At 33.0% G+C, this 14,224-nt stretch overlaps 1 protein-coding gene across 1 annotated transcript in view; it reads left to right on the top strand.

Moving 5' to 3' along the window:
• LOC148285552 (uncharacterized) overlaps positions 1-14,224 on the top strand; it is a 58,250-nt gene that overhangs the window by 27,349 nt on the left and 16,677 nt on the right. Inside the window, exon 3 of the mRNA XM_088243600.1 lies at positions 13,877-13,957. Within this exon, the coding sequence (XP_088099726.1) occupies positions 13,877-13,957 (81 nt within the window). The remainder of the gene's footprint in view (positions 1-13,876; positions 13,958-14,224) is intronic.

Genomic DNA, 14,224 nt, shown 5'->3' with positions numbered 1-14,224 from the left:
CGCCGAAAGCAACAGGTGGCGCATGCGTAGGCCACCTAAGTGCCAGCGATACATCAATATGGCTAGGGAGGGAGTAACCAGTAACCAGTTACCAGATAACACGCAACGTGACCGCATATTACGCTTTGAATAACAGAAACGCACCACGCAGTTATGCGCAGGAATTTATCATACTGAAAACGGATACAAGTATACATTCATATACGAAGATATATGATAGAAAATGGTATATTGGTTTAAATGCGGATAAAAACAAAAATGTACACATATATGTCAGGCGCGTGCGGTGACTTTTATCAGTAGGGATGCTGTCAAAAAATTATCATGTTCTTATTTTTAGTAGGTATGATCGTAGATATACATACAAACTTTTATCATAAACTTATCACATCAATCATTTATGTTGTCATATGTTTATTTATGTTTTTCCAAAATGTTGATATGAATAAATTCTTATGTCAGGCGCGTGCGGTGACTTTTATCAGTGGGATGCTGTCTAAAAAACTGTCTAAAAGTTATCATGTATATATTTGTAGTAGGTATGATCGTAGATATACATACAAACTTTTATCATAAAATTTACACATCAATCATTTATGTTGTCATATGTTTATTTATGTTTTTTCAAATTTTTGATTTGAATAAATTCTTAGCGTGTGTTGACAAAATAATTAGTTTTTTCTGAAAAGTTTTACTTAAATTTTAAGTCAAATTAAATTCAGTATTGCATATTTTCACTTTCGTGAAGCGCGCTTGAAGAATTAGGTAATACGCCATATTAGTTATCCATTAAATTAGTAATTATCAATAGTTAACGATCAATAAATTGACGGAGCATAGGCGCGTCTAGAGATAAAGCTGTAAATTTTCTTATTTTCTTCTTCTTTTTCTAAGTAGAGCATGTGGACATCACCAGACGGCCGTGTCGTTAGCCAGCACTTTCACCTCCTTAAACGTCAATTCCGCGTCCCTTTTCCGCCAAATAAAGCTGAAAGATCACCATCGACGGTTTTCTAGGACAGTGCCCTTAGGTGTGAAAAGGAGACGAACATTAAAACACCTACAACATGACCCGAGACAGTCGTTTTTTTTTGGGCCAAATGTCAATAATACGTTACTTCAAACTTTACGCTAAACGTTATTAGAGTATTTTTTTCTTTGCATTATACAAATTAAATCTTACCTCTCTTGAGACTTGTAGAAGAAATCTAAAACGTAATGAACCTAAAGCGCGTGCGTAAAAATTCGGACGATTGCTATGGGGACTAGACGCAACTCGACAAGTAGCATCCCGCGTATACAACAAATACTATCAAGGACAAGATATCTAGATATTCGGTAGATACGTTGATATAGGAAATACCAATACGTAGCTAGTAGCTAGGTACTACTGAAAATATTCGTTGAATTGCGTGACTCGAACGTTCTCAGTGAGAATTTTAGGAATACATATTTGTTGATGTTATTTCGTATTTATAATGTTATTTTTGTAAAATACATATTGTTTTCAAATTTTCAAGGAATGCGCCACATCCACAGTATCTATGGACGGAACGCGCTCGATATATGTGGGGTCTACGTTCAAGGGATACGGAATAAATGCAGTAGTATGTTGTGACGCTGTCCAGTTGAGTTTCGATAAAAATTGGTGTCTCGATATTCAAGAATATAATATTCGTTACCACACTTTACCGCATTTCTTCCGTACGCATTGAACGTAGATCCCATTTATAATCGTCGACTTACAATTTACCACACTTTACCGCATTTCTTCCGTACGCATTGAACGTAGATCCCATTTATAATCGTCGACTTACAATGATTTGCGATGGGTTATCTGCTGCTACAAGCCTGGCGTGAGCAGTCCAAGCCTTTTTGAAGACTTTCCCAATGTTGACAAAAATAAAAATGTCAATTTCGTTACATGACACTTTTGTTACATGAAAGTAAGATGATCAGTCTTAAGCTTCAGGTTCCAGGGACAATGAAATATTTTAATGTTAAAACACATATCGTCGATGATACTGCAATACCGCAAAAGTATTTTTTTTTTATTCTGGCGGCTCAACGCGAAAAGGGTTCTGTTTGTATATTATGTGCTTACTATTTTAATCAACCAAAAATACCGCTGGAGAATAAAAAAAACTATCATTATTTTGATTGAAAATAACAATAAGTCAAAACGAATGTCTTAGTATCTATAACGAATTTATTGCTGGAAAATATTTTCGTTAAAAATAAAACAGGTTACGTGGTATTGCAGTTTCACCGTCCATATTTAAACAAATATTTCATGTCAACCGTTTTGGGTTTTAAACCCACAACACGTCGCATTGTAAGCAAAGGCGCTCATTATTACGACCACGGGGCGTGGGTAGATAAATATACTAATTTGCTACGCATAAACTTTTTAAAAGTGACAAGTTAAATTTCAAGACTGATCCAGAAATTGTGACATACCTGCTAAATTGAAATTTAATTTCTTAAAAGTTTAACAACAGTTCAGTAAACCTCAGTAAACAGCTGACTTGAAATTCGTAATCAGTCCCTGAATGAGGAAGTTCAGTTCTACCGGAAATTAGATATGAAAAATGTTTTCTTCCGCGCGGAAAAAATTAGACCATTAAATTGTACGGCAAAATTTCTCGAAAATGTATGAAAAAGATATATATTAAAAAAAAAAAAAAACAAATTACTTCGAACGACGTTACTCGTTCATACATAGAAAAAATATGGATGTTCAAACATAGGCAAAAATGGTGAATGTTACACAGTGTGTAAAGTGGCCACTTTAACCATCCAACGACAAGTCATAAGTCCTGTTAATGCATAGAATTTCATATCTCCTCTAAATTATTCTCCATCTCTGTTGTAATTTTCGAAATGAAACTGTATTTATTTGTCTTAAACGTAAGTCTGCCATGTGTGGAAGTCTATGCAAAGAGTTATGAAAATGTGAATATTTCAACATAGGCGGAATAGCGAATGTTACACAGTGTGAAATGTGGCCACTTAAGCTAGCCAATGTAAACTTCAATGCACTAATTTGAAACAGCAACAAATTTAGATATTAACTTTATTTCATTTTTTTGCATCACAACAGGCCAGGGGGCCCAATTACAGTGGTGAATTACGTGAGTCAAGCGTCTTGACCACTACACCACGAGGCCGCGGGGGCTAATAACTTCTAGGGGGGAAATTCAGTGTGTACAAACATTCGGACATACTCAAAACATTGTTAATTATCTCGTTACTTATAAAGGCTTCAGTGTTTAGAATTGCAGATAATATTATGCATTTGTTTTTAATGAGCTGTAATTTTTTGGTGATCTCCCGAGAGCGCCTGCATTTATAATCAACTAAGATTAAAGAAACACCGGGGCACGAGTTTCTCGTAATGAACAAACACTTTATTGGCCCGAGTGCGGCTCCGCGCGCGCGAGTATAAGGCGGACAAGTGAACGTAGTTATGCAGAAAGCGGCCAGTTCACAGATTCGAAAAAAATACATATCGGTGGTATCGAGTGTCGTTAGGTCGACTCTTTGCTCTGCTAAAAACACCCAGGTCGCTTTTATACCGTAACGAGCTGAACCCGGCAATGCTTTACTATTGCAAGATTTGAGTTCTTGATAAATAGATTAAATGAACGCGATCGAAAATTTGATATCAATTATTGTATTTAGTCCAAATTAGATATTTACGTATACATTATTATTTTTGTGTTTCAGTTAACATAAATTGTGAGGACAGAGAATTTTAATAAATAGGTGTTGGAACATCGTTTTCCTGTCACTGTCTTGCAGATGCCTCCCTGATACTGTGCGAAAAAGACAACTGATTGTCAGACCTTTTTGCCAAAATTGACAAAATCGACGTTTCGCTGTACCGTTTTCCGCACCTCAAAACTGAACCGATTGCGTTATTTTTTTATTTATTTATTTCATTCAGAAAACATACAGTCATACAAAATAAGTACTAAAAATAACAATTTTTTAACATAAAAAGACAAATTAAGTTTTCATAAATTAAAAAGATATAAACATTAAATGTGACAAAAAATACAAAATAAATAAGAATTTTAAGTGAGAAAAGAATAATTGTTGACATTTGCGTTTTCCATGGAGGTAATAAATTAAAATAAATAAAAATACCGAATGTACACTCCGAGCCATCCACGCACACACATGAACGCACATATAAAACATACACAAACATATACATTACATGCGGCACATATACATAGCATAAACCACTCAAGATGCACGTTCAGCAACTATCCCAAATAATCGACCCCATGAAGAAATTTTCTGAACAAATGCAACGTGCAGTTAAAAATGTCTACATCAATACTGAGTCCGTTATAATTTCTACAGGTACGTCTAATGAATGAATTCGAGGTATAATTGTTTTTACAAGTTGGTACATAAAAAAATGAATTTAATCTAGTATAGCGAAGAGGACAATGGAAACCAATATTTTGTAAAAGATACGGCGAATCAACTTTGGTATTGAGAATTTTGAAAAGAAAAATTAAATCATATCTAAGGCGCCTTTTTTGTAGTGATTCTATATTAAAATTGATCAAAGATGCGCCGTAATCATTTTCAATGTTGCCAAAACGATATTCCAGGCTCCTTATAAATTTATTTTGAATGTTTTCAATTTGATTAATATATACATTATATTGAGGGGACCATACTAATGAAGCGAATTCGAGTTGACTTCGCTCATAAGTATAGTAAAGAATTTAGAATTAATATCAGAATAAATTCTGTGTTGGTATGTTTTGCGTTTTTCAAAAATACATAGTTGTATTTGTATACCGTGCGCCGTGCGCCGTGCGCCCGAAGACAACAGATAAAACTGTGCCTTTTTACGGGTTTTGATGGTTCTAGTTCTCAGAATAAACCATTTTTTAAAAACGAAACAATGTAAGGACACGCCAATTATAAATCTCTATAATGTGCAAAAAAGATCTCTGCGCTGGTTTGGACATGTAGAGCGAATGGACAACGAAAGAAAGGCCAAAATTATTTACAATGCGAATGTTCATGGATGCAGAAATAGAGAAAAGATCGAGAAAGACATGGCATGACCAAATCCAACAAATACTTGAAGATGGATCTGGCAAAAGTCCGATTGATCGGCGCGCGTGCATGAGAAGATCTATGAATGTAGAGGAAGCAAGATCTGAATGCAAATATAGAGTGATGTGGCGTTCTATTCTCTCTGCCTATCCTAACGGGGAAGTGGCGTGATAGTTTGTTGGTGTTTTTGTTATTGTAAAAAAAACATTTCTCTTGTGCCATATTTTAGAAAAAAAATACGTAAATACGTTTGTATGAAGAAAATTCGGACCAAGTTTCCTCTTAAGATTAAACATTATTAAGTATACTTCCAAAAATTTACTTTTTTTTTTTAGTAAAAACCGTTTGGATAAACTTAAAAAATATGTTGTAACTTATCATTGGTAAGTAAACAGCGCACTAAATTTGGTGAACGCGCATTTGCGGTCGCAGGCCCTATGGCATGAAATGCTCTCCCAGCAGAGGTGCGAGGCTGTGAAAGTGAAGTGATGTTTCGGAAAAAACTTAAAACCCACTTGTTCTCTAAATCATTTAAATAAATCCGTAGCACGTGACAACAAAATAAATTATTTTAATTAAATTACAAATTTAAAAGCTTCAATTAAATTAACTTAACAATAGAATCACCATGTAAAGCGCCCTTGAGGTATTTTATTACGAAAATGGCGCTATATAAGTTATCCATAATAAATAAATAATAAAGGTACTTGTTTATGATTGTATTCCAGATCTAAAAGTAATGGATATTCAAATAATGAATTTAAGTAGGTACCTAAGTACTTGTTTATGTTTGTATTCCAAAACATTAAAATAATTAATTATTTTCAAATAAAGAATTCTTTTAGCAAATGTCAAACTCTGCTCAGGGTTGCACTTTAGTCTGAAATGCGGTTTTCAAAAATGTATAGAATGTATGTTGATATTGTTTTAGTATAACCAAAAATCAATAAAAAGAAATAAATAGATTTAAATTATAAGGAATTTAGGGAAATAATCTGATTGTGATACATAAAAATGAATATTAATTGTAAACATTAAAAAAACAGATTTTTTTTCCACAAAAAATAACTTCCATCAATTTTTTGTAACCGCATTCTCGGCGAATGGATAAAAAAAACATTTATGCTCTCATTTTTTTGTATATAATAAATTGAAGATTTTATGAGCTATAAACGTTCTCGTGGCAAAGATGTACATTTACCTAAAAACCGCACGTACATCGGTCCAGTAGTTATCGAGTCCACCGAGGACAACCATTCGAACATTGCCTTTTATATATATAGAAGAAGAAGATAGATAGAAGAAGGAATAGATAATCAGCTCCTGAAAACAGAGTTGACCACAAACACGGAATTTCTCAATTTGCAGTAAACACTCACAGCGCTTAAAATCTTACTAAGTATTTATTTCCTCATGTTTTATTTTAAATATTTTTAAGTTCATCGAACTTTTTGCCTTCAATTCAAATAAGTTTTTGTTTTGTACAAGTTGTTTTTTCTGAAGAAGAAGAAGATCTAGTAAACATTTTATAGTTTTAAACTATTGGTAGTTATACAATTCATGGTAATTTATTCAAATCTATGGTTTCTGGCATGTGAATCAAGAATCAATCTTTAATATGCAAAAAACCATGTCACAATAACAATCACTAATATCAAAATCGATTTTATTTTTCAGTTTTTCACTCGTATTCACTACAGTTCTACAAACGAATTATTTGAGCACGAAAAGAGCTCTTTTGCAAGTAAAACGGTGTGCCATTTTGCACTTGATATCAGCTTTTGACACTACTTTATCAATTTTAATAACTACCACTTTTTAGAAAGCATTATTTATCATTTGTCAAAGAGAAAAATATTTCAACTGCTGTGTAGATTTGATTATTGACTCTTTTCACAAAAATGCTCTATGGCTGGCTGTTTTCTGCGTAACTACGTTCAAGTAGTTACGGGAGGTAAAAAAGTCGTGTAGTGAACATGTGTTAGGGCTGTTAGCCCTCGTAGGGCTGCGAGATCGATATCCGCCGGGGCGGAGGGGCGCGCGCGCCAATGCAGATCGATGGGAGACCCATCGCTAACATTTTTTACACTTGTCACAGCCAGCTAATTGGTATCTGTCTGCATAAATGTGAAACCAAACATATCCCGAGTTCCGCATTCATATTTGTTGTCTAGTAGTTCCGTGACGATGTTGCGAACCCCTTTGTCGCTTTTATTTAAGCATTTTGCCAAATATGATGATATCGGCATCTGTATTTCTTTAGACATTTAAAAATTTACATACAAACGAAATTCACTCAACTAAAACATTAATGAAAATTGAAACATGAAAAACAACACCCCTCTAGACGTTGTTTCTTTTTTTAAAACATATAATTTACATACTTAAATTGGTGCATATTTATAAATATCTTATTTCAAGACACGTTCTATAATATTTTATGGAAATAAATCACGGTTGCAGGATTAAATAAGAAAGTTGCACCAAAAAAGTTGAGTTTTAAAATGTTTAAAGCAAATACGATTAATGTAATTATTGCGTTTCCGTTAAAACAGATAGTATTTATGTAAAGTCGGGGTTCTACTGCCAAGGCCCTTGGAAGTAATGCAGTAGTGTATTGTGACGCTGTCCGGTAGAGTTAACCCTACAATGCTCAATGTAGACGATCTGCTACATACCAATAATCGGTGTATAAAAGTGATTTCAAACATGTTTATCACTCGGCGACTAGATTATTATATTGTTTACATACTAGTCATTATAATTTACATTTAAAAATTCGTCACCAGTATAAAAAAATCGATTAAATTTTAAACAAAAAGTCAGTTGGACGTATTCTGTTAAAAATGTAATTTAGCTAATGTTCAAAAATGAGATTTTTGTTTTTTTTTAAGATTTGATTTTATAATTATTTTCGCAACTTTCATTATTATGAAAAAAGATTTTCTCAAGGTTATTTCTTACATTCTTGTATTTTTTAACCTTTTGGTGCCAGCAGCTTAATTCTAAGTTCGCGATAATTTAACACGAGCTCGTGTTAACAGGGGTGATATTCTGAATCACTCTTGTGGCACGAGAAAATAATTTCACGAGATACTACGACCACAAGAGCGTTTGAAATATCAGCCCAGAATACGGATTTAAATTTACGTTCGAAGTAAAGCGCGGCCATGTTAATTTCAACGTTAACTTGCGATAGCACGGACTCAGAACCAGACCGCTGATGTGGCATATTTTTCCTAGAATTTGCATAAAAAACATACATTAAAATATGTTTTTTAGTTAGAATTTTTAAAAATGGGCGTTGAAGGGTTAATATATAAATTGAGTGGTATCACAAATACATTTTATTCGTCAATATTAAGGCGCCAATTCTTATCGAATCTCAACCAGGTAGCGTCAAAACACATTACCGTATTTCTTTCGTGCGCCTTGAACGAAGACCCCCTCCTATAGATTTTATGATAAATGTAAAAAAAAACAATTTATCTTGTAATGCAAATAGCCCTAAGAAGAAGCGGAAAATTATAATACTCGTATTATGGTTATTTAATTTTGTATAAAAATAAATAAAAGTATTCCTGACAAAAATTACAGATCACCGTTATCCAAAACCTCATCGGATAGTAATCTTGCAAAAATAATCTGACTATTTAAGCCTTCGGTTTGTCGAATTTTAGTTGTGTAAAACTTTAAATACACTTTTTAACCGAAATACCTTTTAAAAATATGGATTGTATCCGATGCATGTTTACCTATTTTTTTTTATTGCGCGATTTTCATAATTTACACCTTACAGCGCAGCTTTTAGAATTTCCGCTGGGGCCGAAAATATGTTAATTGTTTTACACGGAAAACTGTAAAATTAGTGCTTAAAAAACTTATTTAAAAAATTGTATTTGTTTACAAGTTTATAACTGCATTTTGTTGTACCGAGGCGCGCGCGCCGCCGCGCCGCGTCGCGCCCACGACCCACGACGCGACGCGATTAACTTTTCTAATTGTCTTAGACTTAATTTCTTCGAAGCTCTTCCTTGTACTTTAACATCACGCTAAAATGTACTACAAGGAAGTTTTTTCATTCAATTTCACATATGAAGTATGTGTACTTTTTTTTAATGAGGATGTTTATTGGAATGATTTTTTTCCATTTCACTTCAAGTGCTGTAGAACAATTTCATCATATTCTGTATTTGCATCCGTCTGCCTCTGAGGTAGGTACAGATATAATACATTAAATTATTCTCTAGGCGACTCATCTCCACTTCTTTAATCAGGATTTTCACCTAAGAGCAGCCATCTAGTTGAAAACACTCGTCCAGGGTTTTGGTTCTATCCCAAACATAGAAATATATTATTCATTCGTCTGGACATGTCTATATTTTAATTATGAACAGATATTTTCCGTACGTACAAATATGACGTTAACTTATGCATATACATAATAGGAACTATTAATCATTCTGCCAATTGTTTAGATTCATGAACAAATTTCTTGTTTGTCAGTCAAATTCTCTTTTTGATTAAAAACCCAAATGAAAAATAGATATATTATTAAGAAATAATGGTGCATAGGGCACTGCAGTGTATCGAATCCGTCTTACGCTTCGGGTGCCAGTTCAGGGACTATAAAATATTTAAGCGTAAAGACACATTTCATAAATATTTATTGTCAACCCTGTCGGGAATCGAACCCGAGTCCCTTAGCACGGTAAGCAAACGCGCTGACCACTAGACCACCAGGCGGACGGAAACTAAAACACAATCAAGCATAAACGTATTAATTTATTAAGACAAAGAATGCTACCAATATTATTTTTAACGTAAAACTGATAATCTTACCTAATTAAACTTATGACTTTTCTATGCTTATACTTATTTAAAAAAGAGAGTAGTGTTATTTGTTACAATAAAAAATCATACGATTTACTTTTTTTTCATATAACAGCAGATTTCATGTATTTCAATGTAATCCATATCTCTGGAATATACAGGGTAAAGTTCCTATAAATGGACATTTTTGGTTTAATTTCTCTAATTTTCTCCTTAAACCAAACTCACTAAAAAATATAGGAAGTTTTTTTTCAATCTTAATCTTCGAGTAAAAAATTTGCAATATTTTCAACTTTAGTGCGTACAAAACCCTGGAAAAAAGTCTAAATATGTCACTTTCCCATGAATGGGACACTAATATACCTTGAATTGGGGATATATATAAAAATACAAGATTGGTTGAAAAAAGTATGTTTTCACTAAAAAAAATAAGTTAACACTTTCGTAGGCACATATTTTCATTTTTTATTAAATTACACAAAACAATCTCTTAGTACTCATATGTGACGCGTACCCATACCTGAATATTTTAAATGCATAGTTTTTCAAGCAGTAGAATTAACCAATCATTTAAACTAGACAAAGCGTACTGGAAAAAATAATAAAAGAAAGAAATTAAAGTTATTCAAAAACATTTTGACAAAAAAGTCCAGAGTACCTCAAGTTCCACGGGCCAAAAGTCTACACATTTTGAATTAAAGCAAACTGTTTACAGTGTTTTAATTTGTATTCTCCATCACATATGTGACAGTAGTTATCAGATATGAAGATATCATTATTTCTTCGTTCTTCAATGTAATATTGTTTTCCATTAGACCCTAATCAGCACCTGCTGGCGCTCTCCATTGTAAAAATATATGCAGTGTATTTCGATTATACGTTAAAAAAAATATCTCATTCATGATCACAGAACGTGTCTCATTCAAGAAAATGTGTGATTTTTAGTAAACATGCAAATCAATAGGGTTATATTTTAGTGAATTTGTTAAAACAAAATTTAAAATATCATACGAGAATCAACTTCAAATAGTGTGCATATTAATCGGTGCTCCTGCTACAACTCAATTGGAAAGATTTTAATCAAATTACCAGAACAAAAATGAGTTTTTTACCCAAATGACTATCAATTTGTCTAGCTTGCTTGCTTCACTGCCCGCAAAGAACTACGGTTTAAAGGTAAATTTGTTTTTTATCGTGGTGCTTATGTAGCATATTTTAAGACAGAAGTTTTGGCTGGGAGACGATTGTTCCATTCATGGCCTGTACCATTCACGGGCACTCTCCCCTACTGTCTGCCTTACTAGTAAAAAACCACCACCTACCACCTAGGCGAACCCCGTTTTAAGGCAAACGTTTTTATGCAGGAATAAATAATTTGCCTAATCAGTATTTTACAGCTTAACAGTTTAAGCAAATCTACGAGTACAAGTTAGTATACAAACAATATTTCGTAATAATGCAATATATTTATGCATGGCATTTTTTTGTATTGCTCAAAATAATTTTATTTTCAAAAATCTAATATGTTCTATTTTTTATAAGGTTTGCAATAATAATCCATTGAGAACATATTATTTTGTTTCGTATTTTTAAAAGAGTAAAAAATATTTTTTTATAGTTAAAATAAATAAAATACCTAGAACATATCTGCGCTGCTATTCCGAACGCTCTCGCGCCCGTAGAAAACACTTTTATCTCGCGTTATTTGTATGTAAACATGCGAGATAAAAACTTATTCTACGGCCGCGAGAGCGTTTAGAATAGCAGCCCTGTAGCTCAATCACAAATAACTATCGACATGTTAAAAAGCGACGTAATAACAATTTCTCACCGTGGTTGTTTATCGTATTCACGATCACAATGGAACATCCGTGAACATCTAATATTAAATGCCAAAATATTTTCGTTTCACGACGTATAATCCTGATGCGCAATCACATATCTAAATTTCACTGGTGTAAATATGGAAAATATTCCAAAATTTATATTTTTGTTTATTTATTTATTATTTATCATGCTGTTTATTGCATTTAGCCAGCGGTTGGTAAGCCAAATATTTAAAAAAGCAGCCACCATAGTAATTGTAATTTAATTGTCACTTGTTTGTATTATATACTCCTTACTATTTTGCAAATGTATTGTACTATTTTTTATGGTAAACGCAAATTTTTCGCCAGTGAACTGTATTTATTTAAAAGGAAAACAAACCGACACGAGCGTTGACTTAAAGATTACACACGCGTTGACTTATGTCTGCGATGACTTAAGCATCTTCATTATTGTTCATTGTGATCGCTCAAATGTTGAGCATGTTTTTAAGCACGTCGATAGCTTTTGTGATTGAGCTACTGCTACGTTAAATAAATATTGTAAATGAATGCCTCGATAATAGTTGTGCCAGAGAGGTATTCTTATTGAAACATAAAATGTTTCTTGAACTTTTAAAATAAATAAAATGAAGAAAGAAATTCGAATAAAACGTGCGAGGTTCGGGAAATCCAAGTGATTCGTCGGCCCGCCTAAAGCCCGAGGCGGGCCTTCGGCGAGGGTGGGACACGCTGACGGGGATCGGGGGTGGGTACACGAAGCCCGCTCGACACATCGATCCACTGCGCCCAGCACTCTCTGGGTATTAACTAACAATGTACCCCGGTTACATGCTTACACCACGTCCCCCTCGTGCAAATTCCACTCTCTGCTCTCTACACCAGTGTGCGACCACAGGTATATAGCTAATTACTGAGTAGGTATTGTGGCGCCCAATGACAACATGACAGCTTGTAATCTTAGTTTTACAATTAAAAGAACATCATTTCCTATTGTAATTCTCATTTTAACGAATACAAAACATTAGTATTCGCTTTTTATTTAAATTCAATACTCTTAAATATATTGCGTATAGTAACCACGAGAATAATCAATCATTATTATTATTTATTTAAGCTTTCACCAAGATTTTTTTTAAAATCATTATTGTGTTTTTTGTTTTTTTTTACAATATATATAAGAGGTTAAACAGACTATTCAAAAAAGAAATGATAATTACATAGCAATGAAATATATATTAACAGTAAAAATAGTAAACAAAAAAGTCCTACAAAGGCATAGCCTGTTCGTGGGTATATAGATATATAGGTACAAAAACTGTTTTTGATTTTTTCGCTCATATAATAAATAGACAGGTATAATATTTTTGTGTAATATGAGAAAAAGAAAAGAAAATATGCTGTAAACGATAAGAAAGTACTTTTTTATTTTATAGTAATTAAAAAAAGAAATAAAAAAATAGAAAAAGAGATTCCTTATTATTAAAGGGTAACAAAATAAATGATAGAAAAAAATAGTTGATATTTTTAGTTTGAATCCAGGATAGAGCGTGTTTTTTAAAAGAAGGAAAATTTTGAAAGTTTGGGATCAATTTAATATTATCAGTAAAAAAAATAATTAAAAATTTGGGCCTATAAAAAAAGGATGTCTCTGTGCTTGCCTCATTTTAAAATGTGGTATTTCTTGCACACGATTTCTTCTTTGACTTGATCTCTAACTTCTAATCATCTTTGTCCTACGTTATCATTCACCTTCAACATGTTGTTTTTCCATTCTTTCGTCATCCATTCGTTTTACACGACCAAACCACTCTGTAGCAAAAATAATTTTAACCCTATTAATGCGAATACGCTGGATACGATTCAATATTTTTATTAGTCGCTCTAATTAGTATGTCAAAACAAAACTCATTATTGTTTATTCCGAATTGAATGTCTAACGCTGCATGTTGATTTTTCCAATAATTACATTAAAATGCTCTCAAAAATACTGATGACAAATAATTATCCGACTAAGGAATTGTTTTTTAGCCCAGTAAACATGTTGGAATCCTGAAACCTGAAAAATGAAACCTTTTCCGTGTGTCTAGTGGCTGTTGCAGCTTGTAACTGAAAAATATTGATTTCAGGGTGCATTGGAATGGGCGGAGGGCTCGTACTCACCCCAAGTTGGCGAAAGCGTAAGGGATACGCCGTGGAGCTATTACCAAGTAAGAAAACCTGACACTAATTCTCATACTAATTACAATTTTCGTTACATTTTTCCTGCAAAAGTATCTTTATGAGATTTATTTTATTAAAAAATATAGGCATATTATATTGCCTTAAGACAATTTCTCCCTACCTACCTGAACCGTTCAGTTTAAGAGAATTACGAGTACATGGACATATTCTAGGTATTATGGATATATTCATATTCATACAGAATCTCATGATTTTAGACAAAATTTGAAATAAAAGTTAACCAAAAATCTACA

The sequence above is a fragment of the Micrasema longulum genome, unplaced genomic scaffold, assembly GCF_059751315.1.
Source record: "Micrasema longulum isolate JH-2025_06_02 unplaced genomic scaffold, ASM5975131v1 h1tg000024l, whole genome shotgun sequence".
Taxonomy (NCBI): Eukaryota; Metazoa; Arthropoda; class Insecta; order Trichoptera; family Brachycentridae; genus Micrasema; species Micrasema longulum.
Note: the sequence above shows the minus strand (reverse complement) of the source record. Positions and strands in the feature narration are given on the sequence as shown.